General features: G+C 39.3%; 1 protein-coding gene across 1 annotated transcript in view; it reads left to right on the forward strand.

Annotated features, from left to right (window-relative positions):
* PARG (poly(ADP-ribose) glycohydrolase) overlaps nt 1-18267 on the forward strand; it is a 41788-nt gene that overhangs the window by 565 nt on the left and 22956 nt on the right. Inside the window, exons 2-8 of the mRNA XM_015866061.1 lie at nt 532-1512; nt 3047-3230; nt 4086-4208; nt 4683-4766; nt 5489-5563; nt 13341-13433; nt 15340-15497. Of these exons, the coding sequence (XP_015721547.1) occupies nt 575-1512; nt 3047-3230; nt 4086-4208; nt 4683-4766; nt 5489-5563; nt 13341-13433; nt 15340-15497 (1655 nt within the window). The 5' untranslated portion in view covers nt 532-574. The remainder of the gene's footprint in view (nt 1-531; nt 1513-3046; nt 3231-4085; nt 4209-4682; nt 4767-5488; nt 5564-13340; nt 13434-15339; nt 15498-18267) is intronic.

The raw sequence follows: 18267 nt of genomic DNA on the forward strand, positions 1-18267 counted from the left end.
AGGGAACTCAAAGGTGTTTTGAAAGTGTTAGTGTGAGGATCAAGTGTGCTAAATTGTGAGGGTGTTTCCCCAATGGGGTGCTGGGAGCATCTATCTTATATAGAGTAATATCAGTTATCAGTCTTCTTCAGTCATCACAGCGTGAATATATAAATATTAGCATTTGTTAATCTGGAGGTTGAAATCTATAGCAGCGCTAAAATGATCAAGAAAAGCCAGGAATACTTGTTAAAATGATCAGTGCAGAAGTATGGAGTATGGAGTATGTATATCAGATACAGGCTCACGGTTATAGTGAGGGGAAGGTAAGAGGAGGACTTAAGGAACTTAAGGAGGAAGTGAATAATTTGGATAGGCTGTTTGTTGTTTTTTTTTTGCTTTAGAGTATATGTTTGTATGCTCTCATCCAGCTTTACTAACAGACATAAACCTAAAGTTCTGCAGTTCATATTGTATGTTTATAATCATTCCTTTTAAAAAACAATGTACTGAAATTTCTTCTGGTGGTAATATGTTAAATCTCTTCTGCAGCCTTCAAAGTAAAATCAATAACAATACTGAAGAAAATACCAAGATGACTTCTGTTAAAAAAGAAAATGCTTGTGAGCATGATGATAAACAGTTAGAGAATATTTGCCAGCAAAATTATCCAGAAATATCTGGGGAGGTTGGTACAAAGCACGTAAGTTTGCCTCAGACAGGCAGCATGTGTAACTGGGAGGCTGAGGGCAGAGATCTGGACTCGGACAGGGTGTCTGTGAAGGCAGAACAGACTGAAGAGGCTTTTAAAAATGCCAACATGGATCAGATGCACAGAACTGGCAAGGAGGCTCAGAGACGGTGCGAGGACAGTGGTGACATTTGGACTCAGAGGAAAAGATCGTCCGGCCAGTCCTTGAGAACGGGGAACACAAAGCTTTGTTCAAAAGATCCTGAGACGGATGGGCAGGTGGGTCTGTGCGGCTCTCAGAAGCTGAAGAGCTGCGATTCTGTTGATGCAGGTGAACAAGAAGAAGGGGATGTAGTTCCAGAAAGCCCACTTTCAGATACTGGTTGCGATGCTTGCGTGTCCCGTGTTGGAGGCCATGAGAAACTGAGCAAATGTCGGAGTAGTTCAGGGGATTCACCTGCTTTTGAGAAAGAAAGTGAGCCAGAATCACCCATGGATGTCGACAATTCCAAAAACAGCTGTCACGGGTCGGAGGCCGATGAGGAAACGAGTCCACTTCTCGATGAGCGAGAGGAGAATAATATGGCCAAACCTATAAACAAATCTTATAGAATTCAATATGGGGATGTGGAACTGGAGTCGAGGAAATCACGGTTTTCTACTAAGGGTTGTGAAGGCTTTGAGGGAATGGATAATTCTGTCAAGGATGATGGTCTGCATATAAAACCACCTGGGATGTCTCCTGCTCCAACGTTGGAAAGCAAAGGTGCAAAACCAGGAGCGAAGAAAGACTCCAAAATCACCTCTCATTTCATGAGGATACCTAAAACGGAAGAGAAAAGGTAGCGTTCCTTCTGCCTCATCTGGTTTGTTCACACTTACAAAGTTTCTTTCTTAGGTTTAACTTTGGAGTCTGAATTGTGTAACCAATAAGAAAAGTCCCATTTATTTGAAAGAAGTTACAGTGATGTGTTGGTGTTTTTTATGACCGGTCTTTATTCATTATTTGGGGGAGAGGAGGACTAACGATTGGCTGCTACATTAGCAGAAATAGAAGTCCTGAGCATGACCCAGCACTGTATGCTGGATGTTGTGTAAGGGCAATAAGATAATCTATGCCCTGGAGAGCTCAGATTCAAATGGGAGCTGGGAAAGTGAATCAGCGGCATATGAGGAAGTAGACACAAGAGGACGCCATAAGCAATTATCTCAGCAGACTAATGTCTCCTAAAGTAGGGCAAGAAGGTATTTTGTACATCTTTGCTAGAGCTCTTTCTGGATGTAAGGAGCAGCACAGGCCGTTTTTGATGTGGGAATGAGCCCGAGGGCAATGGAGGGCAGCTGGCTGGTGGGGGAGCTTGCATTTGAGAAATCTGGAGAGTTGAGAAGGCTGAGAGTGGACTTGGAAATAAAAAAATCATCAGTTCTTAGAAAATGGGATAAAAAAATGTGTTTAAAACATATCTGTTATTTCCGCAAGTCATAAAACATGAGCTTAGTGTGTATTCTTTCTGCTAAATGAAAGTAGCTGCTACCATAACAGAGGCTGAATGAGGCAGGCCTGTGTTTGTCACTGCAGACTGTGTGTTGCAATAATTACGTGTTTGAGATGGGAAACTGATGGTAAAGTTCCTCTGTGTGACTTGGTGGGAATCTCACAGTGCTTTACAGATCAATTAGAAGGTACTATATGTAGCTGTAGAGATGTTCTGAGCCTAAGGAAGATGTGAAGGGTATAAACTCCCATGCCTTGCAGAGTAGTGTTGTTTTCAGTAGTGCTGAAGAGAAATGTTAGGAAATACTCAAGTTTTCCTCTGAGTTTCAGTTAGACCAGGTTACAGCAAAGAGTGGAGTGAATGAAATTATAACTTGGGGAGAGAGAAGCAATAGTGTATTGTACAGCTCTCAATCATCAGTTGTGCTATGCCAGAGTTATTCTTTGGCTCTCAGATAGACATTGTATGCCTGTACCAAGTGTTAGGCTGGTGTGATTGCTCCTATTTGTGTGGTCTGCAAGGTCTGGTGCTCTCCTCCCACCTGGGGATACAGGCATGTGGAGACAACATGAACAGGTTGGACAACATCTTTATCCGAGGGTGGAGCAACCTTGCTAGAGGGATTTCAGAGCTTTAAACACTACCTGAAAGTGTAGGCTTGTAGCTTGTTTTGCATTTTACTCTGAGAACTCTGTCTTTTGGCTGAGAAACATCTGGTATGTCCCATCAAACAACCAGCCAAGGTAAAATCAGATTTCAAGGAATGGTCACAGCAAATAAAGTGGCTTGGTTATAAATGTGACTCTGAAGCGTTTGTATTTACTTACCAAGTTTTTCAGTGGAAATAACATCTTTCAATGTGTTTCTGTTTGAACAGCAGGAAAGATAAGTGCGAATTCAAACCTCAGAGAGCAGGAAGGAAGATCCCTAAGTATGAGCCACCACCTCTTCCAACTAATAAGAAGTGGTTTGGGACGCCAATTGAAGAGATGAGGAGAATGCCCATGTGTGGGGCTCGTCTTCCACACCTGAGACCTTCAGCCAATCATACAGTAACTGTCAGGGTACGGTACTTCAGTGAGAATTTCTCATGTTGAATTTCTTGCTGGGCTGTTCAAAGTATGGAATGCCACATCCATCTCCTTGTATTAGCAGGTTGTGGATGTCTTTGCCATTCTTTTCCAATAGACTGGGGCAAGTTGAAGTGCAAGTTATGAGAGAAGTCATTGCTGTCAGAGAGCTGTGTAGCAGACCGGGTCCTCAGGAGCATTGTGCTACCTAGTTTTTTAGTTCAGTGTTCTGTTTTAGTTTAGTTCTGTGTTCAGTTTAGTTCTGATGTTCAGTGGAATAAGCTTGAAATATTACTGTGTCTGTAGTGATTTATTATCCGGTTCAATGTTAAAGACTGAAAGTGTTGTTTTTGTACATGGCTATGAATTTGGAATTGTTTTGACAGTATTTTTATGAAGCTATGTGGATACTTGAACTGATAAATGAGGGAGATAAGTGAGCTGATGATTGGACAGAGAGATATACTTGTATACAACCTTTGATGTGCATCAAGTGATCAGATGATCGTATTCTTTTCACCAAATGTAAGACTTGAGAGGACCTTCAAGATCCTCTCGTTTTTACCTGCAGTCTGAATGGAGCTATGAAATTCTTTCCCATAACCTTCTCACTGAGCATTCATCTTATGCTTTCAGCTGTAGCTTATGTTACTGTGGGTTTCATAGTGAGATGGTTGGGTTTTTTCCCTAATTGAACAGCCAGTACATTACTTGTTGTAACTTTCTGTGTTCCAGAGAAGATGGGTTGTAGATCAGAGTTTTTTCTCAGCTCAGTCTTGGCTTTTTCTTTATTTCTTTCTATAAAGGAAGTAGACCCTGAGCTTCTTTCCTCTTCTTCCTGTGCTGTAGGTAGACCTTCTGAAGGAAGGAGAGGTGCCTAAACCGTTTCCAACTCACTACAAAGATTTGTGGGACAACAAACATGTTAAAATGCCCTGCTCAGAACAAAACCTGTACCCTGTAGAGGATGAGGTAAGATCAAATGCTTACAGCTGTGCAATAACATTTGTTTATGTGTAGATTAGTTTTTGGTTTGCTGTGCTTTCACACGTGTTCCATTTACAAGCTATGTGTGGAAGTTGGAGGACCCGGTAGATGAATGTATCTGGTCTGAAAGCACTACATTCTCGGTTGTGATGCTTAAGAAGAAGGAGAAGGTAATTTTTTCTTCTGGTAATTGTTTTTCCAAACCCTTCGTAGGCCGATATGTGTGTGTGCATATACATATGTATGTGTATTTATTTTGATAAAACAGTTTGGGATGTTGACATGTGAGTGAAACTGTTACAACAGTACTTTACAGATATTCAAAGTATCTTTGTTAGAGAACTTGAGAAATAAGCTAACACTTAAAAGATGTTATGTCAAGGCAGACAATTAATACTAACTGTATCTTTCTGATTTGTGGATCTTCGTCTGACTTGATTTTGGGGTTTTGTTTTGAAGAATGGAGATAGAACTGCTGGAAGTAGATGGGAATTAATCCAAACTGCCTTACTCAACAAATTTACGTGCTCTCATGATTTGAAGGTAAGCTTCTCACTTTGCAGTTGTCTCTTTATATAAATTAAGTTTAAAAAGTGGTTTCAGGCTCTTAATGTACCGTTGTAAATGATTCTGGCCTAGTCCTATATTATGTCATTTTTTAATAAAGAAATAATCTGCTATTTGAGGGATCCTTCATGAGCTCTACACATTCAGAACTGGAGGTTGGGAAACTTTATTTTCCCCTGCTGATCACTGGTTGTGCCTTTCATTTCTTAAGTAACAGCTCTGGTGAACTGCTGTTATAAATATAATAACTACTAAGCCGCATTATCAAGGTCCTGTGTTTAGTTTTCTATTATGTACATTGTGTTAGCATTCTTGGTGTTTAAAATCAAGCATCCCTGTTTTTGGAACTTCAGTGTTTAATCTGTTTTCTTCCCAGTTTGGATTCTCTTAATATTTTAGCCCTTCTGCTTTATTACTTTTAGTGTTATTTCAAGTCTGTTTTCTTGTTCCAGTGCATCACCACCCTCTGAGTGAGGAACTTGCTCCAAATATCTAACCTAAACCTCCCCTGTCTCAGTTTAAAACCATTCCCCGTCGTCCTGTCGCTATCCACCCTCATAGCTGTAGTGAATTCACAAGGCTCTGTGGCAGGTTGTATCAGCTAGATGGTGCTGTTTCTTCACTAAGGAGATCTGATAGAATGTTTTTCCTCTTAACAGAATGTCTCTAGGCTTTATTTTGTTGTGCTCTTTCCACAGGAGGCTATTCTGAGATACAATGTTGCTTATGCCAAGAAGTGGGACTTCACAGCTCTCACTGATTTCTGTGACAAGGTAAACCAGGTTGATTTAAGATAAGAAGAAAAACAAAATGCAAACAACTAGGTTGTCTACGTGTCTTAATGCTTCTGGCTTATATTTCCTGTTTCAAAATTGCATTAACATTTCCAGTGCGATAGTTTCTTGTAAGAAGTTGCTTTTTCCTTTATTTAAACATCTTTAATGCTGTATTACAATAGTGATTGTATAGACTGTGCTTCGCTGCTCTGGCAATAAACTTCTGCTATGTGCTGAGATGATAAATTGATAGTGGAAAGCCCTTGAATAACTGCAGTGGTTCCTGGAAAAGAATGTAGCATTCCCTCTGTTATTTGGACTGTCGTGGTTGGACTGTGGGCTTTTGGCCTCTTTGCTCTTCTCCTACCACCTAAAACTGACTTAGCCTGTTCATCTGGCCTTCAGCTGTCTGTTCTGGTGTGATCAATGAACACATGTTTAATTTGCTGTACTTAACAACATTTTAGTAAATGATTGATTTAAAAACCTTCTCAGGAATGTTTGTACCATGTTGCTATAAAAGGATACGTGCTTGTCACGATGGTTTCATAGCATGTATCTGGGAACTTGGAAACATGGGTGATTAGGTTGTGATCACCAGCCAGGAACAACACCCACCAGAGAAGAGGGGACCAATAGGGGAATCAGCACTTGGGCATCACCTCTCTGGATCATGGAGGATCAAAAGGCAACTTCTGGCGCCTGAGGATGGTGGTGCAGTTCTAAGGTTCCATATAAGAGGGAGCAGAACTGTTTAAAGATGGAATTTAGAGGAAGTCTAAGAGTATGTAGCTCTATATTAAATGAAGGATAGTGAAGCATTGTAGCAGTATAGTAGGTCCTTGTAAACTGTAGGAGCAAAGTCATTCTCTGGCTTTGTTTATTGAATATGTTGAGTTGAGTGGAGGGAAAGCATCTTATACAAAAAGATGCTTAAAATCTTCTCTGTTATTAACAGATGTGTGAGCTCTTCAGGCTTTGTGAATCAGTAAGCCTGCTTATCTGAGCAGCTTCTGAGTGAGGTGGTGAGGTCCTATTTGGGAATGCCTTAAATATACTAACTCTACTGGAGTGTACCTTTGGAAATTCTTCTATCTGGGAGCTAATAATTCAGGGATTTCTGTTGGCTTATGTGTTTTCTTGTTAATGCCATTATTTTGAGGGAACAGGGGAAGCATTTCAGGATACAGTTGCTCACTGCAAGTTGAGTGTTGTGCTTGAAAAACATTGGTTGAGTAACCAGGCAAAGGAGGAGCAGCTCAATGGGGAGTTTGAGAAATAGTCACAAACAGATATTAAAAAAGAAAATAATAGGTTAAAACTACTGAACTGTTTATGAGCTTCAGGTTACTATTTGTATTCTTGGGTCCTCTACTTAACCAAATCAAATGGTGTCTATATTAGTGAGTTGTCAGGAACGTTATGATTAGATAAAACTCATTGAATGCAGACCTATTAAATTACTGAAGCATCATTTGTTACTACTTGATCTGATTCTGAATGCAGCTTACTTCATCTATTAATCTATTAAATGTTCATGTGAATGGGTTTATCTTAGATCGTGTTTCATATCTTAGTTTCCTTCTGAATTACAGAGTCATAATAGTCTTCTTTCCAAATTCTGCTTGTAAGATTCTAATATCTTTTCTTCCAGTAAGAGTAATAATAATTCCAGTTATTCCAGATATAAATCCTGTTCTATTGTCATGAAAAGTGTTGTTTGCCTTTGCAAGCACATACCCTGAGGAAGGCAAGTGGGCTGCTTCTTCTGCAAAGCATTGCCAGAAGAGGGAGCCCTCACTCTATTTCCAAAACACTATTTTGGATGCTCCTTCATATCTGAAAGTAAAATTCCTGCTTGTACAGAGAAGTAAGTTTGGGGGTTTGGTGGGGCTGCTGCTTTTTGCTGTTGTTTCTTTAAAAAGGTCATGGTGTTCCCCAGTAATGTACCTAAAGTTCTCAGGCATGTGACAGCTTTGTTGTGTTCTACAGAACTTCCGTGCTCTTGTATTGATTTGCTTTTGCATTTGTCTGTCAGTATTGGCAAACAGGCTTAAGATTGATTCAAATTATTGCTTACTGAATGAACGTTGTTAGTGCTAATGTTTTTAATCTTACTTGCATGGTTTCTAACTTGGAAGTCGCCCTTTCCATCTTGTTTGCCTAGAAATAAGCTAGAAGGCAGATAGGAAAATGCAAACAGCAGGTAGAAAAGGAATTGTGAAGAAACTGCTGTGGATTTGGATATCTGGAGACGCACAACAACCTGCAAATAAGTTGTTTGTATTATGATGACCTCACGCTACTCAGTGCTGAAAAGGATTAAATCCAGAGTTAAATTAAATGTAGTCTTTCGTGGTTACTCACCTGGTGGAAACTGCAACTATTTTGACTCCAAATTTGAACTTCTATGGAGCGTAGACTGAAGATGGTAGTTCAGGTAAATTTGTGTGGTGTCAACAGTGATGGTGTTGGAGCTTCTGCAAATGCATCGTGATACATCTTCCAGGTGTTTACTTTGTGTCCATAACATCTAGACTCCTTTTCTGGTGGAAAGCATGTATGTGGGGGATGGAGAAACTACACTGAGAGGAGGCAGGGATGAATTAAAGTTACATAACAGTTTCTAGATGAAGAACGTCTAAATAGTTTAGGACTGTTCAGTTCTTAAAAGCTGGGAGAGAGATGAGGAGTGGTGTGATGGTGGTATCCTAAAAGAGAGTGAACAAGCAATGACTGTTCTTCTAGTACCACAGTTAAGGGACACTATATGAATGTTCTAAGCAGATATGGTTTTCAAAAATTGCCTAAAGGAATTACTTAAGCAGATAATGGAACTCTGCGAGGTGATGCTAAGGGTTCACATCGGGTTTTGAAAGGGTTTGTACAAATCCCTAATAGGGAGATCCTGTTGGCTTCTATGTAGTTACTGTGATGATCTTAATAACTTTTATCAAATAACCTTAATTTCTTAATTTTCTTAAGGTTATTGCATAGACTATTTTGGAAACTATGCTTCCATTTTCTACCACTGTTTCCCCATTTTCATCTAAATAAGAGACTGCAAGTGCAACATATGTGAGGATGATGTGACTGTAGTATAATCTGGTGGATTGTGGTTGAGCTCTGCGTTTTAATTCATTTCTTGAAATGAATTACACTGTTCTTAGGAACACCTGCAACTGTTAAGAATGCGCATATCTTGGGGGATTTTTGCTTCTAATTAGGGCTTTACATCATTCTTCTCCTAGCAGGTCTTAGGAACTTTCCTGTATGTTTTGTTGTTTGAATGATTCGCTGGTTAAAAAACAAAGCAAGCGATTGCTGTAATCTATTGGCATAGAGAGGATTTAGAAGTACCAAGTTGTTCTGGTGAGTGGGTTTTTGATAAATCATTTTTATAATTGTTTGGACAGTGCTAACAGAAGTGAGCATTGTACAGAGATGTCAATGCGGCAAAGGTAGGCTTTTAAGCAAGAAATCAAATGTCCCAAGGCTGAAAATAGCCTGTATGTTGTTCTTTGCCGGGTTTCATTTTAGTCCAGATGTTTTCAAACAATTTTCATTACATCAGATGATCTTTTCCAAATCTAAACTGAAAGGTCTTTTCAGTGTGCCACGAAGGGTTTCTTTTTCGTAGCAACAGAAATGTATTTGTCCCCATTGTATGAAATGTAAGCTTTTACAGAGAGAGGGAAATAAGCATCTTGTATGCTTTGAAAAATGTTAGTAGCTCAGTGTTGTTGATGTGAAGCAGCTGCTTTAAGCAGTTAGATATGTAATGCCTGGAACATGGATAATTTAAAGCAAAACAAAGGGGGTCATCAACACTCATGGCAAACTCTCTGAAATAGCCATAGTTAAATGGAATGACTTCTGAATGCTTCTGCAGCACAGTTCTTAGCAGATGATTTCAGAGTCATAGTGGTAGTTAACTTCCATTCCAACCCGAGTGCTCTGGAGAGGTTAAAGATTAGAGCGAACCTGGGCACAGATCCTTTTCATCCTTACTTAATGGCAGCTGGCTGAAAGGTAGTGGCTTTCTTTTCTGTGGGCTCTGCTGTCCAAACAAAACATTTGCCCTTTTGAGCATGTTGTACTTCCCTAGAGAAAATGCTCAGCATTTGGAAAGCTGTCTTTTGGTCTTCTGTACAGGAATCTGCCCTTGCTTTGCAAGTGGTTGTGGGTCTTCTGTTGAGGACTGTACTGCTTTGTAGAGATGTACTGGTGGAGTTTACTTGGAGCTTATGGCAAATCAGGATTCAGGTTTCATTCACTGACAATAACGCAGTGGCTGAAGTAAGATTACCAGTATTGTGAAGTATAAGACATGTTTTTAAAACCATTAGAGGGAGGTGCAAAAATATTCTCTTCCTTTCTCTCATAAATGACTGTATTTTATCCAGAGTGCTGAGAAACTTCAAGAGCGAAGCTGCTGCTGTTAGAGATGATACACCTGAGAGAGCATTTCAGGGCTGAATTGGCACAAGATGTGAATGAGGCTTCAAGGAAAAAAAATAAGCAAGAAAGAATTAACCTCTGTCTTGTTAGCTGTCTTACTTCTTCCCTTTCAAGTGTCAGTTTGTGGTTTTGATAAATGTCAGAAGCATTTTTCTCTCAAATAAGATTCCTCCTGCATAATCTGGTTCTGTGGTGTTGTTTTTTTCTCCTCCTTCCAAAGATTACTTTGTCTTTTCTCTGGTTTCTAATCGGACAAGTGCTCAAGAAATGAGATGGATTTGACAGCCAAATCTGTTTCCTGTTGAATTAGTTCTGTAAGGGAACTAACTATAAGGAGCCAGATGTTGGTATATTCTTTCCTGCAGCTATGGAAGTTCGTTAATTTAATAAAATAGGATCTAAACCAAAACATCAGGGGGTTTGCGTCCCTCTCAACCTCTTCCTCCTGACTTTGCTACCAGGGTTCAAACTTATTTATACGTATAATCTTTTGTGTTATGACAAATAGTCTTTTATATGCACAAGTCAGCCAACTGCAGCCTAGTGTCTCTAGTTCCAGGCATTCCAGTAATCAAGGCATGTGTTTAAATGGATTTTAACTTAATCTAGAAGAAAACTCTTTCACGTGGAGTACGACTTAGAAGTTACTCCATTTGTCTGATTCCTTAGTTAGAGACCATTACCACCTGTAACCTTAAGACTTCTAACATAAAAGCATATAGGAAAGCTGTTACTGGATAAGCAGCTCAGTCTGGTTGCTGATAGTACAAGCAGGAGCCAAAATAAATTAACTGTAAGAAAACACAGACAGTGTAGTGGTAGCTGGGAAGGAAATAAAACTCAGAAGGTTGGAATCCCTTAGAATGAGAGAATAAGAAGTCTCAATGAATGCCTCTTTTCCCCTCCATCCTTAAGGACCCGGTTCAGTTGGTCATTGTCCAGCCACAAAAGGATAATATGGAGAAACAAAAGCAAATTGAAAGCATTAAGCCACTGCTGTCCTAGCGCGTTGTTTTGCCTGTTAACCTGATTATTCTGCCTTCCCATGTGATAGATGGAGGTGTCCGAGCTTCTGTTCTGTATACATAGCTTGTTTGGTTTGATGAGCTGTCAGATTTAGATTTAAACTCTACCATGGCTATCAACCCGTGCTACCTCAGATCCTTCTTACTTGAACTGTCAGGCACGCTCATTCATTACATTTTGGAGGACTAGTTTATAGTGACAGGGGGCCATTACTTACAGCAGTGTTTAGTCAGGCCTCTTTGCTGCACTATAAATGTTCATTTTGCAGAATTGCAATGCAAGTTTGGCCAAGAGCTCTCACCTCTGCTCCTGCTTGCTGAGCCATTTGCACCTTATGGTTTAGAGCCCCGAATCATGTTCATTTAATCAATCACCCCAGTGCAAATACAGTTGAAATCAGTATGTGGTTTCTTTGGAGCAAGACAGTTTGTGTTTTCTAACTGTGATTCCATGAAGCTTTTCCATTGGAAATACCCACTACTTTTATTTCATCCCTCATTTGTTTTTGCATTATTGGAGGGCTATTAGTAACTTAAGATGCAAATATCGAGGTTTTAAGATAAGACTGAACTTCAATTGTAACTTTTGCATAGCTGTAATCGTTTGAAGTATTGCAGGTGTATAAAAGCACGTTACTGAATCAATGCAGATCTCTCTGCAGTGGGAAGTTTGCTTCATTAGGATACTTACTTAACAGCTTTGCAACGTTGTTCCCTCAGTGAGAAGAGTTGCTTTTGTACTTGGCTGAGCAGGGGCTGCCTGCTACTCTTTCGTGTGCACCTTGCACCACATCAGCAAGACCTTTAGGTAGGCTGGTTTGACTTGCTAATGCAGCATCTGCTTAGGGAAGAAACCGTCTCACGCTATTGTTATATTGTCTTAAAAGAAGCATAAAGAAAAGGTTGAAGCCTTGACAGTTCTGACAAAGTCCGGTGCCACGATGTGTCACCAGATAAGTGATACTGCATATTCTGTGGCAGTCAGCAAAGCATGGCAGCCACTATTTATATGTCAGTTTTAAAAGAGAGGAAGCATTGCCCGAAGGGGAGAGAATATCAGAATTTGACAGCCCAGTAGACATCAGAGGTTAAATGTCACCTTTTGAATACATTTAACTTACATATTCATTTTATTTATTGAGCTTTGAAATTCCAGTCCTTAATGCTTATTTTGCTTCTTTCTGGTGTTTAAAAACACTGCACCTAAGAACAAAGTAAAGTTTCCTGCTAGAGTAGTGTAGGTACTGGCGTTGTTCTTTGATTTCCCTCTACCTTCCCCTGCCACGTGTTGTTTGTCCTTAGAGTATTTTTATGTTGTTTCGGGGTTTTTTTTTAAACCTTCTGGGCACACTTAGTCTTTACTATTGCTTCAGGTAGGATGGAGTAGCACAGAGATGTTTTTGTAGTTATTTTAATGATATTGGAAGGACTGAAATCGGTGGCATTTGGACAGCATTTCCGGCTTGTATCATATGGAGTGCAGTATGGTTTACTACGTAAAGATCTTATTTTCCTTTGGTTGAGCTCAGAGCTGGCAGCTGTGACTGAGAAGAGAGATTCCAGGTCAGTGTTGAGCCAGTGGCTCTGGATGTTGGGGGAACATGATGGGGTTGAACAGTGTGGTGTGGCCAGTGTTGCATGATCTTGCAGCATTTCATGTTGCAGATGCTGAGGATCAACAGGCTGCCCAGGGAGGTTGTGGATGCCCCATCCCTTGAGGTGCTCAAGGCCAGGTTGGATGGGGCCCTGGGCAACCTGATCTAGTAAATGTGTATGTTTGGTGGCCCTGCCAGGCAGGGGTTTGGAGCTTCATGATCCTTGAGGTCCCTTCCAACCCAGGTCATTCTGTGATTCTGTGACCATTGGTCTGACAAAGCAGCATGTCCTTAACAGAGCTTTATTGTAGATGCTTGTCTCAGACTATGACCTACACTATCAAAGGAAATGGAACCTTTGAATGCTTTCATGGTCATGTGATGACTTATATGATTTATGTCATGAACATAATTTATATGAAATTTTTTTATGTTACGCATTTTGTTTATTGTTTTGAAAAAAAAATAGTTGTTCCTGTACTTCAAGCTAGAGGGTTATTGGTAGGTAAAATTCAGTGGGATACTGTAATTAAAAACTTCTAAGAGCTTGATTTGCATTAGGCTAATAGGGCCTTCTTTCATCTCTTTTGAAAAGGCTCTGTTTTCAGAATCTTCTTTTTGTATGTTTTGTCATTTCTGAGTTAAAAGCTTTTCAAGGTGGTTCTTCATTTATTTATTTCCCTTTTTAACCAGGTTCTTGAAGATGCAGAGGCCCAGCATTTATTCCAGTCCATTCTTCCTGATATGGTCAAGCTGGCACTCTGTCTCCCTACCATCTGCACACAGGTAAGCACACACAGCGAGCTAGCAAAGTGCTCTCAAGCAGACCAGTTTTCTGTGAAGTAATACTCATGATTAAGGTCAAAGGATGTATTCTGTTATATGCTTAATAAAAAATAGGCTTTTGTACTGAACGTAGCTGAGGCCTGGGGAGCACAATGGATCACACACATCTTGTAATACAATCATAGTTATCAAATGGAGTACTTGAATAATGTTAACACACTTGATTTTTGCATTTTAGAACTCTTAATCATAGCAGTAGCTTTTTCATAAAGCCTTCCTTGGGAGCGTGGTTTGTTCAGAGCATCACAGTACTTGTGCACATTCCAACTTCAATTCTTTGCTGTTGTAACAGGAATCAGTTCCGTAGGTCTTAAGGCTAATGAAAACCTTATGGTGAATGATTTCATTGAAGTGAATAGGATTGAGGGTGTATGGTAACACATTAGCAGAGTTAGGACTCCTAACTTGTATGCTCCTTTGTCGTGCTTTTCTTAATTGATTCTGTTGAACTAGAGCAGCAAAGTCTCCCTGCTACAACTAGTAGACAGTTTCAAACAGTGCACATATTTCTTAGGCACTTTTTTAGCTAGTCACTGCTGGGAGGAGTTTTTTGATGGTGTTGGCAACTTTCTACACACAGTCAAGCACAGGACTCACTAGGTCATGCAGTAATGCCTATAGTAAAGAAAAATATTTGTAGCATTAAGCGGTATAAGTTGTCACAAATTTTGTCAGACCTATTTTCTTGTCATATGTAAAGCTAGACTTACAGAATTACTGGAAAGAGCTTTTGAGGCTTCTTTCCTCCCTCTGTGTGACTTCAGACATCCTAAGATAGCTCGCTGATTCAATAGCCAGAAGACAGAATGAGATACACTGTGAATGTAATAATTATAAGAATGAAAGAATTTGTGGAGTCAACAGAGCTGTGTATTCAGCAGTGTAAATTAGCAACAGCTTCTGTATTCACAGCTAAAGGGATTAAGTCGTGTCTGTTTAGCTTCCTGGAGCTCAGCTAATGGTGATGGCTAAGAATGTTGGAAGAGGCAGTCAGAATGGTTCTCTCCCTGCTATCAAGGGGATTTATCATAATTGGACTCCTTGGTAAACAGACATTTTTGTCCTGGTCAGGCAAACATGTTATTTTGTAAATAAAATGCCTTGAATATGACAAGGGAAGATCTCATATCAAGAGATAAAGCCTAATAAAAAGGAAGGTGGTAATACTTATGTTTGATTTGCAATCCTTTGTTTCCCTTTAAATTGGGGAAACTGTTTAGAGGCAAAACACCAAATAAAAGCCTGAAATTAGGCTGTGCTTTTTTAGATTGATTATAGAAGAATTGTTAATCATATACTTCCTGCAAAGGTTATCAGTCTGTTCTTTTGATTCAGGGAGACCAGGAATAACAAGATCAAGCCACTGGGTGACAGTTGTGGGATGACTCCACCTTTCTTTGTAGATTGTTAAGCGTGATTATTGTAGCTGAAAACACTCCTTAGCAGGTTCTTAGGTATTCAGCCATCAAAGCTGATTTTTTTTTACTTCATTTTTTAAGATTGCCCAGGAACTGCAAGTCCTGCATGTTTTTTCCCTTCAATTTCCACTGATTTTGTTTGATAAGTTGTGTTTTCTTGGTCTCCTTTTTTATTATTGATTAGAAATCTGCAGTTTGTCAGCAAGCTTTTTCCCAATTGTCTTGAATAAACTGTTCTTGACTTTAATGGTTCTCCTGATTAAAGGGTTCACCAATGGCTTAAATTACTCTTGCTCTAATTTAACAAATGTAATTTTGTGCTCCTGTTTTTTCTTTTAAAATGGGTAAGCTAATTATTTTTCTCTCTCCTTCCCTCCCTTTTCTCCTGGCCCTCCCTCCCCCTCACCTCTTTTGTTCCCACTTGGTAGCCAATACCTCTACTGAAACAAAAGATGAATCACTCCATCACAATGTCACAGGAACAAATTGCTAGTTTTTTGGCCAATGCTTTCTTCTGTACTTTTCCACGTCGCAATGCGAAGATGAAGTCTGAGTATTCTAGTTATCCAGACATTAACTTCAACAGGTATGGCACTGGGGAAGAAATTGAGCCCATAATCCTTCAGTGGAAATATTATTGTTGTCATTCAAGGAAGAAACTTGTTTCTTCTTCCATATTGTTAGAAGATTGTTGTCACTATTTTTAATGGTTTACAGAGCTTTTCTTCCTTATAGCCGTTTGTCTACAAATAGCGTATTTCAAGTGTGCTTTGTATATTTTCTATACATATATATATGTGTGTGTATGTATATGTGCATATATATTTCATGTATATTATATTTAATATATATGATATCTTTATATCACCAGTAATCTGCAAATTGACTCAGATTAACAGAACTTGATTATTCATCAACTTAGGAAGTTTTTAAGACCACAATATGAGTTTAACTGATGATATTTTGATTTCTAAACAAATGCTTATTCTTTTTTTTTTTCTCAATACTAGCATGCATACGTATTTGATTAAAGGGCTTTCTAGTATCTTTTATTTCTTAAGTATTCTAAATTTAGTTAAGGAGGGAGATAGAGGATGGGGGCATTTCCTGCTGCAGAGTGATAAGACTTCTGATTAGAAATACAAGTGGGCCAACCTTACGTTTAAACTCAGATTATTATCTGGAGGTTTTCTTACTCCTTTGCAGTTAATATATACAGTTTATATGCTTTGAAGGTTGAGATGAAGTATGAAGGTGGTGTTACTTGTGATCCAGTACACTTGGGCACTACGCTTTGTCTTAAGGGCCACAACAGGCTTGAACTTCCCCGAATAAAGCAAGTGAGGTGTACAGATGTAATAGTAATGGTTTTGGTGCTTGCTGTCGTGAAGGGCTAGAATGAGCTTGTCTACACAGAGAATTCAGAAGAGACCAGAAAACTGTACTTGGCAAAGGTGTGCTGACCAGATTTTTGTTCCAATGGGGCAGTGGCATACAGAAGAGGAGTATTAGTGGGCATTTGTGCCTCATACAGCTCAGTGTGTTCATAGAAACAACTGACTGTGGAGTAACCATCCGTTCATTAGAAAGGCTTATGTCCAGTGCAGTAGAAGTGTACAGTAAGGATCTGGACAGGTTTCCATTTGACTGCTCCATCCACATACTTTTAGCTGATTTTTTGTTTTAATTTTTTTAAGGACTTAAAAGTATCAGGTTTTTATTGTGTATTATTGTGTATTATGTATCAGTTAAATTATCAGCCTCACAATGAAATGCTGCAGCCACTGGTATACATTCACAGTCATTGAACATTGCACAGGTAGTAGTGGTTAACTCAGGACGTGATAATTTGAACTACTTAGAAATAACATAGGTCTTTTCTGTGTGTTAGGGAAAGGAATTAGTGCCATAGATTTTTAAAATAACCTGTAAAAGCACTTAAGCATTCGGAATTTGTGTCTTATTCTGGTCAGTTCTTGGTCTTCTCTTATTTGGTCTTTAAGTGCCGTCGCTCAAAGTGAATTCCAATATTACTGTTTTGAAGGAGTAATGCAACAGTCTTCAGACCTTCCTCTTACATTATACAGGATGTCATGCTCAGCTTGAGGCCACGTAAGGTAGAATGATACTGTTGTCTAAGTGCAGGAACGTTTACCAAACCGGAAGAAAGAAGGAAAGACCATGTTCTCTCTTACCTGAGGATTAAAAATGTCTGTTCTTCAAGACATGTTTTCAGCTGTTTCAGATTTGCAAACATGACAAGGTTTGTTTCACCGCAGCTTGTGGTTTCAGGTTTTATAGAAAAGCCTTTTGTGAAGCTGGGTGCACTCAAAAGGCAGCAAGCAATAGCTGAAATTGAAATGCTTGGGACTTCTTGATACTTATGTTTTGATTTAAAGGCTTTGGGGACTATTGCTCTGCCCTGTTCAGGAACGGGCATAACAGATTGTTCTACACAGCAGCTCTTTTCCCCCACAGTCTTATTGTCTGCAGTTTTTTTCCAGACTTGGTTCTTTCCTCAGCATAATTTGTCTGCTGCATGACTGTGAATGAATTACTGCGTTCCTTGGGCACAGCAAAAAAATCTGCCATGGTTCCGTAATGAAGCAAAATTACTGAGCGTGTGTGAGAGAACTTAGTTTTAACCAATGTACACTATACACACACTTTCTACATTAGTACAAAAGGCTTTCATCCCTTCCCTCAGCTAAGAATTAGCTTCCCTAATCAAGAAGCAAATCTGACATAACATCAGGTGCTCTACACAATACTGAGAATGTACTTTTTTCTCTCTGTTCAGCTTTTTCTGGTGCACTGGTGCTCAGCACTGTTTCTGTAGCAATGATGGCATATTGTTTGAATGCACTAACAACTGCATCTGATGGGAAGGAAGGCCATTCTAAGTGTTAGCGTTAACATAAATCATCTCTGCTTCATCTGTCCCTCTTACCAGTTGAGGACTGGGGGACAGAGGGAGCGTTCCACGTTTGACAGTGTAGCAGTTAGTTTAATAGTATGTTGTGACACCGAGTGCCTGTTGTGATTGTTCGTCGTGCTACAGAGGCCAAGTCATTCGTATAATGAAATACTCTGTAATTTAATTAAATCCTTCCCTTTAGGACTTGGCGAGGATTGGCCTCTTGCAGTTCTTAAGTTATTAATAACATAATCCATTACAAATGTAGTTAATAAAATGGAATTCCTAGTTTAGCTTTGAGAGTCAGGATATTTATGAATTCTAGTAAATGGAATAATGTCTGTTCGGTGGCCAAATACTATTAGAGCATACAAAATAGCATGAGACATTGCTGCTATTTAAACCAAACATAAAGCCAAATTTTAGAAGTTCAATCTTC

Source organism: Coturnix japonica, chromosome 6 (genome assembly GCF_001577835.2).
Source record: "Coturnix japonica isolate 7356 chromosome 6, Coturnix japonica 2.1, whole genome shotgun sequence".
In the NCBI taxonomy this organism is placed as follows: Eukaryota; Metazoa; Chordata; class Aves; order Galliformes; family Phasianidae; genus Coturnix; species Coturnix japonica.